Here is a 14,432-nt window from a genome sequence, read left to right on the forward strand (position 1 = left end):
TTGAATGTTACGCTTGTGGACCATCACCTTCTGAGCTAGGAATATATTCTCAAATTGGAATTTTCATTCCTAGAACACCACGAGCCATCGTGAAGGCTTCTTGTCCCATCAGTAAATTGTTATTGATAACGATGATTTACATTGAATTGATAAAGTAGTGTTTAGTGAGTGTGTAATGAGTTAAAGGAAACAGTCTTTAGTTTAGTGAGTGTGTAATGAGTTAAGGAAAGGGTCTTTAGTGGGTTAAGTAGAGCGATAATAAAGTAGGAGAAAATAAAGTAAATAAATGATTACTGAATAAAGTAGGAAATAGTAGATAAATACTTTAAAAGAGAGTAAAGTATGAGAGATAATATAGTAAGAATAATTAAATGTGTTGATTTTTGTTAAAAAAAATAAAATGATTCAATTATAGGTAGGGATGGAAATATGGATGTTGGGTAATGGGTATACTCGTAAGTCGTACCTAACCCAATACCTATCAGTTATTGGATACTCAATATCTTGGTATCAGGTATGAGAATGAGTTAGTGGAATGTAGAGTCCACTGTCAAAGATGATAAAAAGTGAAATGTGATAAATTTTATGGTACGGAGGGAGGGAGGAGTATATCATATTCTATATGTAGCTAAATTTCACAAGTATGACATACAATGATACAATCACAATTTATGTTGGTTTATACTATGCACAATTATGATTACTTTAAGTAGAGGTGCTGAAATCATGGGTTGACGCCTGAAAATCTGGTATGATTAGCCTAAAAGTTTATAACCTGAAAATAAATCACAACTCAAAATGACCATAAACTGAATAGCTTTGTAATAAACTTGATTCAAATTTAACACGTGCATCATAAGTAGTGGTGGGAATAAGGATGTCAGGTAATGGGTATACTCATACCTAATCCAATATTCGTCGAGTATTGGATGGGTACTTGATATCCGATTTTAAGAAATATTGTATATTGGTAACTCGTTCAGATATCGAGTACCAAATACCAGATTAATACCCAATTTGTTCTTTAAAGTTTTTTTTTTCTTAGTAATAGTCACCATCGAAGAGATCATTTAAAGAGAAATGCACATGGTTAGGGTGTGTCACATCCTAGATACTTGTTGATTGATTAAATGCAAAGAATGGTGCTTTTATATTTTATTTTCGATATCATTTAAAGAGAAAGGCACATAGTTAGAGCGTGTCACATCCTAAATACTTGTTGATTGATTAAATGCTAAGAATGGTGCTTTTATATTTTATTTTCGATATCATGTAAAGAGAAATGCACATAGTTAGAGCGTGTCACATCCTAGATACTTGTTGATTGATTAAATGCTAAGAATGATGCTTTTATATTTTATTTACTATTAGGCTTTTGAATATTCTTCATGTTTATATATTAATATTGATTTGGTTTGAAATATAAAATAAATACAACAAAATAGTTACTTCTTATATGTAGAGATCCGATCGACAAGATTCACTAATTACCGAGACCTCATTTGCTATTACACTGCTATTGAGATGACTAATCTTAGGAGTTACAAGTCGAATACAAAAGATTGTTACAAGATTAATAATCTCTAAGTATAAGAACTAAACAATCAAACCACTAGCTATGTTCAAACCTTTCACCAGAACTGAACACCAAGCTTCCACCGATTGAGTAACCTGCACACTAAGTAACTGAATCAGTAATCAAAAGACAAGATTCTTTTGGATCTAAACAAAGATCTCACTAAAACAGAGAACAAGGTGACCGGAAATCTCAAGAACACAAAGATCTCACGGATCTAAGAAATTAACCGAAAATCTTCAACCGAAAGAACAGACTCGAACAAACCGTTCAAGTCTCAAAGGAAATCTCCAGATCAACACATGAGTTGAGAGATTCACACTCATATCTCACTAATACAGAGAACAAGGTGACCGAATAAGAAGATCGGAGCCATATTAGAAGAGAGAGGGATGGGAGTTCTAGAGAGAAGACAGAGAGTTATCCGAAGAAAGAGAGAGAGAGAGTGAAGTGAATGGAACGAGAGGCGGATAGACATGGGTTGAGTTTATCTCACCCAACAAACACAACCCTACATCCGACAGTCCACACTGAAGATCCTCGTGGAGTGCTACGTGGCAGCCATCAAAGCATCCCTTAATACGTAATGGGCCAATTCTCTTTGGGTCACCATTAGCAGTTGGGCCGCATGAATTAATTCAGCCCAGACTGAATAAAGTCAAGCCCAACAATCAATTGATCAATATATCTCACATACTCCACCTTGGACCAAATTGGGTAAATAGACGAGAGCCTTGGTCTACGTGTTGCTTCATCACAACCTACAAGATTATCCCTAGACACCAAAGAGTTGAAGGCTCATTAGTCAAGAGAGTAATGATGCACTATTTTCTTAGCATTACAACTACTTGCAAGTATACAAGGTAGAAATAGTATAGCTAAAGGTCAGTACCAAATATCGAAAACACATGGAAAACAATCACAAATTGTCTACCTTCTACTAAGCTTCTTCTACTATTTGGAGAAACAAAAGATTTTAGATTTTTGAAAAGAAAAACTAAAATAAACAACTTTTGCAAATAAATCACAAAGGTAAAAACAAATGAGATAAGGGAATTCCAGATATGTGCTTTCACAGTTATGGTTATACAAATTCGAACTACAACACCCTGGCATAGTTCAAACTTCACTATAACAAGTCACATAAGTTTTGCCCACGCAGGACAAGCGTAGATTACATACACTATGGGCGTCAATCCTAGATTTAAAACTCCCAAAAGCTCCTAAGACCCTCAAGATGTCCTCACTCTCAATTAACAATACCGTTTTAAGGGAAGCTAATTGTAGTGTCAACTAAGCTCTTCTAACTCGCCAACCTCCTCTAACGATTATGTTGTTAGTCAATAGATCATCACAAAATGTGTCACTTAAACGTGAAATAATTATCCAACACTTAGAATAGAAGTGGAGTAATGAACAAAACGGAAATTAAATAAATAGGAATTGTATAACCAAAGTCGTTACTAACACATTTCAAGAATTCTATAAATTTAGTTACACATGATTGAATAATCTAAAGACATAGTTTTTAGAGAAAACAAAGAAAACATACGAAATAAAGCAATAAAACCCAAAGGTTGAATCCTTGTAGCCTTGATCTTCTCTTGAATCCTTCTTCAAAACCCTTGAACTTGATGAACAATGTAAAACTCTCAAATATTATTCTCTGGAATTATGGAGCAAAAAGAAGATATCTTTGATGAAGCTTGAGGGGGTATTTATTGCCATATTTTTGTGCCCCACAATTAAGCCAAATATGCAGCAAAGTATGGTAAATCTTGGAGAGAAAGTAGGTAATTTCTGTGCGCCGCGTTTTCCCAACGGGCCGCCGCACTTTGTTCTGTGGTCGCTGGCGAGTGATTCGTAGCTTCTGTCTCTTGACCAGCGGTCGCTGCACTCTGTTTCAACGGTCGCTGGCAATCATTCCGTAGCTTCTGGATCTCCGGGAGCGGTCGCTGAACGTGTTCCTATTTTCAGCTCAACTTTTTCGAAGCGGGTCGCTACCTATTCAGCGGTCATTGGTGGCCAGCGGTCACTGGCTGTGTTGCAGCGGAGCGCTGGACTCCTACAATGCTCCAGATTTCCTACTTCTATATTTAGCTATCTTTTTAGGCTCTATTTTACACATTTCTCACAAAACATGTCAAAATATCAAAATAGATAAAATATGGAATTAATGGATATGTAATGCAACTTTGACACTCAAAACAAACCAAATAATGGCCTTAAAATAGTGCTAAATCCGAGCGTATCAAGTAACCAGGTTGCTTGACAAGACACCAGATGGAAAAACCAATTAGTCTTGTAGGACTTTCATTGCCTTAAGACTATGAGAGGCTGGTGCCAACTTGTCTATAAGGTCTTATTCCCCCGGGACATGCACATGCTAAACATAGTCAAAATGCAAACTTTTTATGCAAGTGAGCAATTTTCAACAAGTAAACATTTAGTTCCCATATCAGCAGGGTTTTTGTCAGTATGCACTTTATGCAACAAAATCCTCATTTTCAACAACATCTCTTAATAAATGGAACCTAACATCTACTCCCTCCGTCTTCCAATAGGAGTCCCATTCATGGGTGGCGCGGATTTTAAGAAATTGTTTGTGTTAGGGATTGGTGCCCCTTGCATAGCGGAAGTCATGCATACACAAATAAATCAGATCTACAGATCTGTTTGACCGATTATGAGATTGATTGATTCACATGTTAAACAATCAATTGCATATAAGAACGCACATAAATCATGCTTAAGGAATTAAAATCCTAATTCATGATATTCTACGGTTTAGGATTACCGAACAGATTCTCCAAAGAATCGACGATTGCTTGCGCCTTCTCCATATGAAGATCTTCGTACTCAACCACGGATCTTCTAATCTGTATCTCGAACTCAGATAATGACCTTTGGGTAGGCAAAGCTTGTCAGAATCAGAAAGGGCTTCATTAGAGAGAAGATAGAACTCCAGATTTGTGAAGAACTGAAAATTCCCACTACCGGTGAAAGTAGGTCACGAAAATTATGATGGAATTAATTATTAATCTCTTTTCTAATCTCCTTTTATATTGAGTTATAATGAGCCAGATTAGGGATCCATGGAGGTTGGACTTGAGCCAAACTTGTTGTACTTTTACTAATTAAATTGAGCCTCAATTTCATACAAGTCCGACATAATATTATTATCAGTCACTACAGGAAAATAATATTGACTGCCCGTCCAATCCCAAATTACGAGTAATCCGGGCTTTACCTCTTTAATTTATTATTTTCCGTGTTTAAGATATAAATATTCATTTATTAATTTAAGTCTGCTATTTGACTTTAATTAATTAAATCTTTTTCCAAGAGTTGTCTAGCTCAAAATCTTTATTTATTATTCTGGAATAAATTCCAACCGGCCGGGTTTCTGAAGAATAAAACATTTTTTAGAACACCTCTTGAGGATATTATCAAACTGGACTCACCCATCACACAATTCATTGCAATAACAATACTAGCACCTCTAGACATTGATCACCACTACCCAAGATATCAGGATTCTTGGATTGCGAAAAATCTGCACCATTTGATAAATCAAAGTAGTGCATAATCAATATTGTATGCTCAATGTTATATCAACAATGATTAAGAAATAACAATCACCGAGACCTCGTCTTTTAGTAAATAGCAAGAAAGACTTATCTTAATTGTTAGATCCTTCAGTGCTATACCACACTAGTGTCGTTTATTTCATAAGGTAAGGAAACATGTGGACTGAAACTGCAACCTTTCATGGTAGGTAGTCAAAGCCTATCTAGGTTGTGAAATTATATTTCTCTTCTAAAAAGAACTGACTGTGTCACCTTCTGTGAACGTCATTCACGACCAGTCTACTATGCGAAAGAATTAGACTTGTTTGCTTCTTATACATTTAAATATTTGAGAAACATCTTATAAATGCATAAACAAACATCAATGCGATAAAATTACTTATTCTCGCCTTGAGTTAAAAGTGGATTGTAGAGTTTATTGTATATAAACAATTCTATCCGTGCAACATGCTCAAAATATGTTTTTCAGTATACCAATCCTAACAGTTTGAGTGTGTAATAAATGGAGTGTGATAGTGGAATTTGGGACCCACTTAAAATATTAGTTGAATACAAAAATTATTCTTTTTATTTATGTGACCGATTTCAATTTTTTTTTTCGAATTTAATTATTTTTAGATTTAGTTTTTATATTCCTGATTTAAATTTCTCAAAAACTGAAAATAAGGACACCAAACATTAACACAAAAAGTTGCCTTCCATTTCACATAAGTACCGAAATCTGTTCAAATTACAAGGAGGATTACAAAAAATTTCAGATTCCTTATTAAACATTTCAGAGAGAAATTTGAACAAAAATTTGTCCTAAATTTTAGAATTTGAAGCACTCCTATAAATACATTAACAATGCTGCATTTAATTCAACCTCCACCAACCTCTAAAAAAACAAAAAACCCAAACATTTGTGATTATCATTTCCCTCAAAAAAGCTTCATCATTTGGATGGAGGAGGGGCTAAGACAGAGTCTATACTTAAGCAGCAGCAGGAAGAACTTGGTGGTGCAGTTCCTCCTCAAGCACAACACTAATGGAGTGCTCATAAAAGGGGCAGTTATGGAGGCGGCAGAAGAGTTTGGCATCAGCAGGAAGACAGTTTGCAGGCTGTGGAAGGCAGCAAAAGACCAGATGCAAAGGGGGGGGAACCTGCAAACATGGAAGGCAAGGTTAAAGGATATCAACATTCAGACAAGTTCACCCTAAATGAAGAAAATGATAGAAATTTATCCACGCTTAAAAGGTCTTCCATTAGAAAAATGGAAAATAAATTGTCTGTAAGTAAGAGTACACTTGGTCAGTGGGAAGAAACAACTCAAGCCACATACAAATGCTATAAAACCTGCACTGACTGAAGTGAATAAGTTAGCTAGGTTGAAATGGTGTCTTAGTCAACTTCAGACAACCATAACTGCTGGTTCTATCATATTGTAACTGACAATGGTTTCTCTAAGATGCTAATAACTATCTTATTATCACATATTAATTGACAATGAAGATTATGTAATTTTGATTGTTATTAGCATTTAAATTATGTAATTTCGTTATTTTAATTTTATGTTTAATATTGTGATATTTTAATATAAATGCACTTTTAGAATTTTATTAGTATAATGTTTAATTAAAGTTAAATTGATTGAGAAAAAATTAAATAAATAACATAAGAAATAGTGAGAATCACGAATAAGTAATGAAGGAATTGATTGTTGGAGGTGTTGTTCCTTAGTTAAGGAATGAAATAAAAATTGGATAAAAGTAGTGTAAAGCCATGAATAATGTATGAAATACCCAAGCAACCATTGTGGATGCTCTCAAAAGCTTTAATGTTGAGATAAATTTTATACTACCTCCATCCTATAAAAACAATTTATTTTTTCATTTTGGTATGTCTTATAAAAATGGCTTCTTTCTATTTTTTTACAAGTCTATTCTCTCTTTATGGTGAGCTCCATTTCCGCTAACAATACTTCAATCATTTTTTCTTTACATCTCTCGTATTTTATCAATTTTACATTAAAACTCATGTTGATCCCAAAGTCTCTTATTTTTATCTTATGGAGGGAGTATAGTATTGAAAGTGTCAAAGTGATATAAAGAAAGCTCATCAACACTTTCGTTTGTTAAAATTATTACTCCTACGTAGCTTGCTTAACCTTGATTCTTTGTATTTTGTCCTAGGCTTATAGAATTTGCTGACATTTTTATCAAATGGTATTTGCTTGTTCCTTTTTTGCTCTTCTTCCCCTATCGTTCTAATCTTCTCCACTTTTGTTCCCTTCCTTTTCATCCCTATGAGATTAAGATTAATCATTCATTGATTGCTAAAGTTTTCTTTTAATCTTTTTTCTTCTCATCTTTATCTAAAGCTTTCTTCAAATTAACTACTCCGGTTACAATTACACCATTACATGAGTGCTATAGAAATGGTACTCATTGAAATGAAAATAACGTAAACAAACAGAATACTCCATATTTTCTTATATCTTCTAATTGAGAGAGAAATATTGGATTGGATAAAAGAATACACGGCACAAATCCTTCAATTTTTTTTATAGTTTCTCTATGACCTCCTCGATTGGCTAACAACTAACTCACCTAAAAAGATAAAACATGAACCAATCAACCACAATCGACATAGGAGGTTAATAACATACTCCATCCATCCACCAAAAATAGCCCATGAGTGAACAACACAAACTTTATTAAGAAATTGATCAAATAAGAGCGAAGAAGAAGAAAAAAAAAATTAGATAAGTATGAAAAAGAATATAAAAAATAGATAAAGTATGAGAGAAAAATGGAAAAGCTGAATAGATTAGTGTTAAAAATTTGAAAATAAAATTCAAGTTTTGGATAGACATTTTTGTAGACACTCCAAATGAAAAAATAGACTATTTTTTGTAGGAGGAGGAACTATATTGATCAGCTATCAAATATTCTATACCTTTACATGCATGTGTAAGACTTTCAAATATTCTTATTCAATGTGTGTGCACGTGCGTGTATCATGAAGAGGACCCCACAAGCTAAAATATAAATAAAATATTAGTACTCCATATTTGTGCTTCATTTCAGAGTTACTAGTCTACACCCTCTATCTTCTTCAAAATCATGAAATGGATCCTTGCATTAAGAGTGGTTTAGAACCTCTCTTCCTGCTCACAGCTCGTCGTGTATTCCCATTGGTTGATCTTTATTGAGCGACTCCATTTTCTCTTGCAGTTCCTATCAACAAACATAACCACATTTACAAGTGTGTTTCTCTAAACCACTATAGATTAAAGGAAAGAGAATAAGGGGTGGCAATAACACCTTGAGTTTATCTTCAATACACAGAGCAGGAGTGGCTAAGAATGCAAGGTATCTGGAAATACACGCATTCCAAGTTAGATGGCTAGTGCACAACAATGGCAAAGCCCAATCACAAAAACCATAACAGGTTACATAGAGAGAGATTCTTACTCGCAACGGCTTGGTTCATCAACATCCGTGAGTTCATTTTTCAAACCACACCTTAACCGCACCTGTGGAGGAGAATAAACAGACAAAAATGATAAACCACGCTATAAACTATACAAGGAGACAAAACACACTCAAAATGCCGATTGCCCCTCTTTAAAACAAATGGAAGTTCCATGGATGTGAAATAAAGTTGATTTTGGGGAAGAATAGTCCACCAAATGATGAGTGTGTTATCTCCTTCACATTTGAGAGTATAATTGACTTTAAATTTTAACAAAATGAAAATTTATATCTGCAGGTTCCAACGCTTTCTTTTGAAGATAGATGATTCGACTATTAAAATCCATTGGCTGGTTATGGATTGCATGCTGATAAGATGCAAGATGTTCATACTTAATATATATGATCTACCTTTAAGCTTCTATCTGGGCCATTCCAGCACTTATCTCCATTCATAAACTGCATTACCCTGTAAGATTCCTCAAATTTCTCCCAGCTCCTACACAAAAATTAAGCAGCCTTTAAAACAAAAATAATAGGAGTAATATAAACTGTAGACTGAAGCATGGAACAACAGGTAGTACAAATCCCAAGCAGAATATATGATGAAGTGCTCTGCTCATTAAAGTGCTTACCCTAAACGAGTTGTGCTGTATCCCTCCTCCTGGGTAGCTTGTTTGAATGGGCAAACTTTGTAAACATACCTGTAAGAGTAATTCCATTCCTCAGAGATGTTTTTTTCAAGTGGAACTCAAAAACACAATCAAGGACATCCGGACATGAGAAAGAAACTAAAGAAATTTCTTACTTGTTCTGCTTGCTTTCAAAGCATTTACCATAGAATGAATAAAATTCCTTCTCTGGCCCTGCAATTACATTTTGAAGATATTAAAACCCTATACAAATGCATCCAAAGTATACAGTTAACAATAAATAAAGGTTTTCTCGATGTCAAAGTCGTTACCAAAATCTTCTATTAGTTTCTGCTTCAGATGCGATATCCTTGACTGTATTTTTGATAATTTGGAACTGGATTCATCATATTCTTTACGCACCTGCGCAGCCTCTGAAAAATCAATCAGCAATATGATGAATATCTCTGTTTGAATCCAATGATGCATAAATAAAATTAGGGAAGTTGTCTTTACCAGATACATTAACAGGTTTCTGGAAAATATTGACAGCCTGAAAGATGCTCTTCACTCTTTGTTGTATCTTGTCCAGCCATGATGAGCTACTTGTGCCAGTTATATCTGAGAATTTTGGATCATATTCTGGTAAGTTTTTTAAGCAGGCTGTGAAAGTGATTCTTAAGAAAATTAATTTACCTGAAAAGTCTAATTCATCATCAGACTCAAGTCTCTGTGAAGAACTAGAATCATACTGATTCGCTCCATCAAAGTCATCAACTTGATCTTCACTGTCATCATCATCATCATCATATCTATTATGCTCATCCTCCTCCGAGGCGTAACCAGCATCATCCTCATAATTGGATTCATTTGGCGTCTCATTTGGATATTGGTGATCCTGATTTTGAGAGGTTTCAATCTCCTCCTTATGTTGCTCGTTTTTTCCCCCCGTCCATCGAGATGCAACTAGGCGGCCCAACTCTTCTTTTGATAGTGATTCAGTGTTTTCAGCTACATTTTCCACCTGGAAAAAGAAGGGTTACCCTGTAGCTTACAAACATGTTGGATAAGGAATCGAGTCATTAGGATCTTTGAAACCTGAGAACCAGTACATAAAATAAAAGCTACTAATATTACCATAAGAAGTAAATGATACAGCTACTTACTAGTGCAGGGCTAAAGATAAATGACCAAAACTGATATGGGTGTCATCTTCACTAAAAACATACCTGATTTCCACTATCAAGACCATCCTTGCCATCAGAAGTGGAGTCTTCAACTAGCTGTTCAGTATTCTAAAAAAAGTAGATTTTCATTATTAACAACTAAAAAAGTTGTCAGTGATTCAGTTGTGTATTCCAAGAAGGCCAAACCTGGATAGAGCCATCTTGTTCCCCTGCTCCATCATTAGAAAGTTTGTCCTCAATTGAATGGTCACCAAGTTCAGGTTCAGTGTAAGATCCATGATTGTCTTCCGCAGAGTCCTAATGAAAGTCAAATGTACAATTTCAAAATTTATGAAAAAAAATGGTTGCTGAGATAGTTATGCCCAAATGCACTCAGTTATATGGAGGCATCTGTTTTTATTTATTGAGTAGAGTGGATGTATTGGAAGGATTCATCTATTATCTATAATTACAGATAAGTTTTAAACCAACTTTTTGTCTCTTCCTATAAAAAATGTTAGGTCGTCGATAAATATGTTTTCTCTAAGCAAGAAGGTAACATAGTGTCTACATCTCCTCATAAAGAAGCTCTCGCAAGGGTTTCTTTGTTATCAATTCATCTTTATTCTGCTAATGATCCCTGTAGTATCTTTACCTTACAACTGGATAACATCTAGAATATTTATTTGGACAAACCTTCAAGTTTACACTCAACATTCTTCATTGCATGTAAAACTAATACGTGAAAAAAAGTACAATACAAAGGCATATTAATTAGAGATTTACTGTTAGATGGAAGTTAATGATACATAATACTCCCTCCGTCCCAATTAAGATGGACACGTTTTCCTTTTTAGTTTGTCCCAACTAAATGACACATTTCATTTTTTGGAAACTTTCTCTCTCCAATTAATACACCCAACCACTTTTTTCCACCCCTATTAAAATATTCATCTTTCTTTCTCTCTCTATTTTAATACTTTCACCCACCTTTTCTCTTTCCAATTAAACGCATTAACCAATAACTCCTAAAATCCTGTGCCGGCTAAGGAATGTTTCATTTTAGCCGGGACGGAGGGAGTAGTCTAATCCTATTCATTGATAATCACTGAAAATTAAAAATTACGGGATGTACAACAACGTGTAATACATTGTTGATTATACATAATAATTTATTTATGTTCTTTATGTACTCTATGAATTAAATCCGTCATATGAACAGGGGTAAACTCATGTTAGTAAAACCTGAGGAGGTTGATCTACTAGCCCAATATCATCATGGATGTCCTTCGGTTTAGGCTCTGTATCTTCAGCTTTCGTATCGTCATCTTTGGTAGCTTGGGCTTCCTTTCTTTCCTTCTCTTCCTTTTCTTTCTGAAGCCGTTCTTGCTCCTCAGCCTTTTCTATCTGTTCCTTGCGCTCTTGACAAAGATAGAGCAAAAGCAAGCAATAGGATAAGTAATTGATGAAATATATCTCTCAGAATAGAATATGCATCACACTATCGCAGTATGGAAGATACAAAATTTGACTCAAAAGCTTCAAAGGTTACAACACAAATATAGGAGTACATAGTCCGCGAGGAGCTTGATACTGTAATGAACTAAAACTTCACATGATGTGCCACAGTCCTCTCATTGCCATTTTAGAAGGTGAGCTAGAATTTTTGCACATTTTCTACAACCATCGTTAGGTTTTAGTAGCTTACTTTATTCATTGTTCTTTAAACAAGCTCATAAGAACAGCAGAAATCACCCGCAAAGAACATTAGGGTTGTACTGAAGCATGGCTTATTTTCCCAGGGAAACACATGCAGTTACACATAAATAAAATGAAAATAGATTCAGATTTATACATGCGCAAAATAGAGTCCTAAAATCATCAAGGGATTCTATGGTGTCTGTGTCAGTCAAACAGTGAGATTAATGAATGACCTAACTTAAGAGGCAGTAAAGCACATGGAATAGCTTTTTAGATTTCTTTTGGTGGGGGTGAGGGAAAGTGGAGCATGTTTACCCTTGAGCTTTTCAACCAATCCATTGAGTATCTTTTCCTCCTCTTTTAGCTTCTCTAGTTCTGCTTCCTCCTTGGATATGGATAGTTTTGCTTTCTCAATTTCCTTCCTGCGTATAGTGACACCTTCCTGGTATGTGGCAATCTTTTTCTTCAATTTTTCTCTTGCTACTTTTCCAGCTTCCCAGCATGTATTGGGGCATATAGTTTTCCCATCATACTCATCACTCCCATCACAGCAATCTGCTCAGTTGTAGAAGTTAATATATCCTCGAGCAGCCCAAAAGTGATAACAATGACAAAAGGCCAAAATAACACCATAGCAGATGTACAAAGGGTGCGCTATGTAGTTTATGATCAAACACGAGTTAAGGCATGTAAAAGAAAAAGAACACAGGAACAAGCATTTCTACAACTATGAAATAGAATGCATGACACATCTAAGCAATAAGTGGCTAGAAATACAGATGAAGAAGCATTCTCGATCCTACTTGGAAATTTAATTGATACCATATGTCTTTTGATATGTAGATGATGATTCAAAATCTAGCAAATGGCAAAAAAAAAATTCTTAACATCATAAAATGGACAATCATGAAACAAATTATGTGATTCTCTAATCATCGAAGGTTAAGTTTATCTGTCCGGATTTTTAAAGTTTGATATCATATAAAATAATAGGAATTTTGGTGTTAGCTGATATGATTGAATCAAATAAACGCATCTCTAACTGTGTGCAGCCAAATAAAAAAGTCAGTGCCATTAACAAGAACTCAACTGCAGATGATAGATAGGTGTTGGTAGCAACCTGCATTCCTGAAAGTTAGGAACATACTACCATCATACCTACCTAAGTCTAGTCATTATCATTCTTTGCCTAATTACCAAAAAACAAAGAGGAATCTTAAATTACAGCATCCAATAAGTTCAAAAAGAAGCATGGGATTAAAGCACAGTATATTACCACAGATACCGTCATTGACCCTTGAAGAATATAAGACAATAGGAGCATGTCCAGCATTCTTGCAGTAGAATTTTCCATTCGGGCAAGCTGAAGTTCCTGCAAAACACAGAAATCGACAAAACAATCTAACATCAAACCAAAATAAAAGTTAATTCTAGTACAAAACAATCAATGGAAGTATATATGCAGCTGCATCAGTCAACCACAAGGGATCAAAGCTCATCATCAGAATTCAACTATACATCGAAATACAGGCGAGCAAGAGAGTACCGGGCTCATCAGTGCCATCAGGGCAGTCACAAAAGTCGTCGTTGAACTGCGATTTGTTAAATTTCTTAGATCCATCTTTGCACTTAATCGCACTCGCTGATGACAACCCCTTGTAATAACTCGCATCTGCACCAAAATTCAGTTTGCATTATTTCCTGAAGCAACATTTTTTTCTTGAATTACATAGACGAACGCACAAAAAGGCGATCACCTTCAGGGGAGACTCCGAAGAGTGAGTCGATTGGGGGAAGGGATGCCGCCGATCTGGTGATGCCGTGTAGTAATAGAATAATGCTGCAGCCAAACAGCATAAGGTTTGGCCGAATTCTGGTTTCCATCGGCTTGATTAGGGCAGCAAATAATCAAGGGTGAACCTGCAATCAGAGTGCAGAGTTAGGGATTTTGGTTAGGAAGCTGGTGAAGCTGCAGATGCATCCGACGACGCCGTATCGTGTTAAGCCCTCGATCAGTGAGATATCACGGCCTCACCCTCACGGGGTTTAAACAATACTCTATTTTCCTCTCCTTTTTTTATTTATATTTTGTTTCAACGTAATCAAAATTAGTACTATCTTCTACTAATTTTCTCGTTTGTGTTTAAAAAATATATACCAAAACAAAATATACTAAGATTTGGTATTATCCGCTTTTCAATCATTATTAAACAAAATAAAATAATTTTTTATTATGAAAAAATGTCTAAAAAATCATGAACTTTCACAAAAACTTGTATTTCCTACAACTATTAAAAGTGATCTTAAAAAT

The 14,432-nt window shown here is 35.0% G+C and overlaps 1 protein-coding gene across 1 annotated transcript; it reads right to left on the reverse strand.

Annotated features, from left to right (window-relative positions):
- Positions 1-8,039: 8,039 nt before the first annotated feature.
- LOC121765258 (glucosidase 2 subunit beta-like) lies at positions 8,040-14,180 on the reverse strand. Its single transcript, XM_042161338.1, has 16 exons — positions 13,879-14,180; positions 13,668-13,793; positions 13,398-13,493; positions 12,437-12,676; positions 11,666-11,841; positions 10,628-10,738; positions 10,484-10,549; positions 9,951-10,278; positions 9,771-9,875; positions 9,587-9,688; positions 9,431-9,488; positions 9,258-9,326; positions 9,034-9,121; positions 8,623-8,684; positions 8,473-8,524; positions 8,040-8,385 (listed from the first exon to the last, which is right to left on the reverse strand). The coding sequence occupies exons 1-16, from the start codon at positions 14,003-14,005 to the stop codon at positions 8,320-8,322; spliced, it is 1,872 nt and encodes a 623-aa protein (XP_042017272.1). The 5' UTR covers positions 14,006-14,180; the 3' UTR covers positions 8,040-8,319.
- Positions 14,181-14,432: the final 252 nt, after the last annotated feature.

The sequence above is a fragment of the Salvia splendens genome, chromosome 14 (genome assembly GCF_004379255.2).
Source record: "Salvia splendens isolate huo1 chromosome 14, SspV2, whole genome shotgun sequence".
Taxonomy (NCBI): domain Eukaryota; kingdom Viridiplantae; phylum Streptophyta; class Magnoliopsida; order Lamiales; family Lamiaceae; genus Salvia; species Salvia splendens.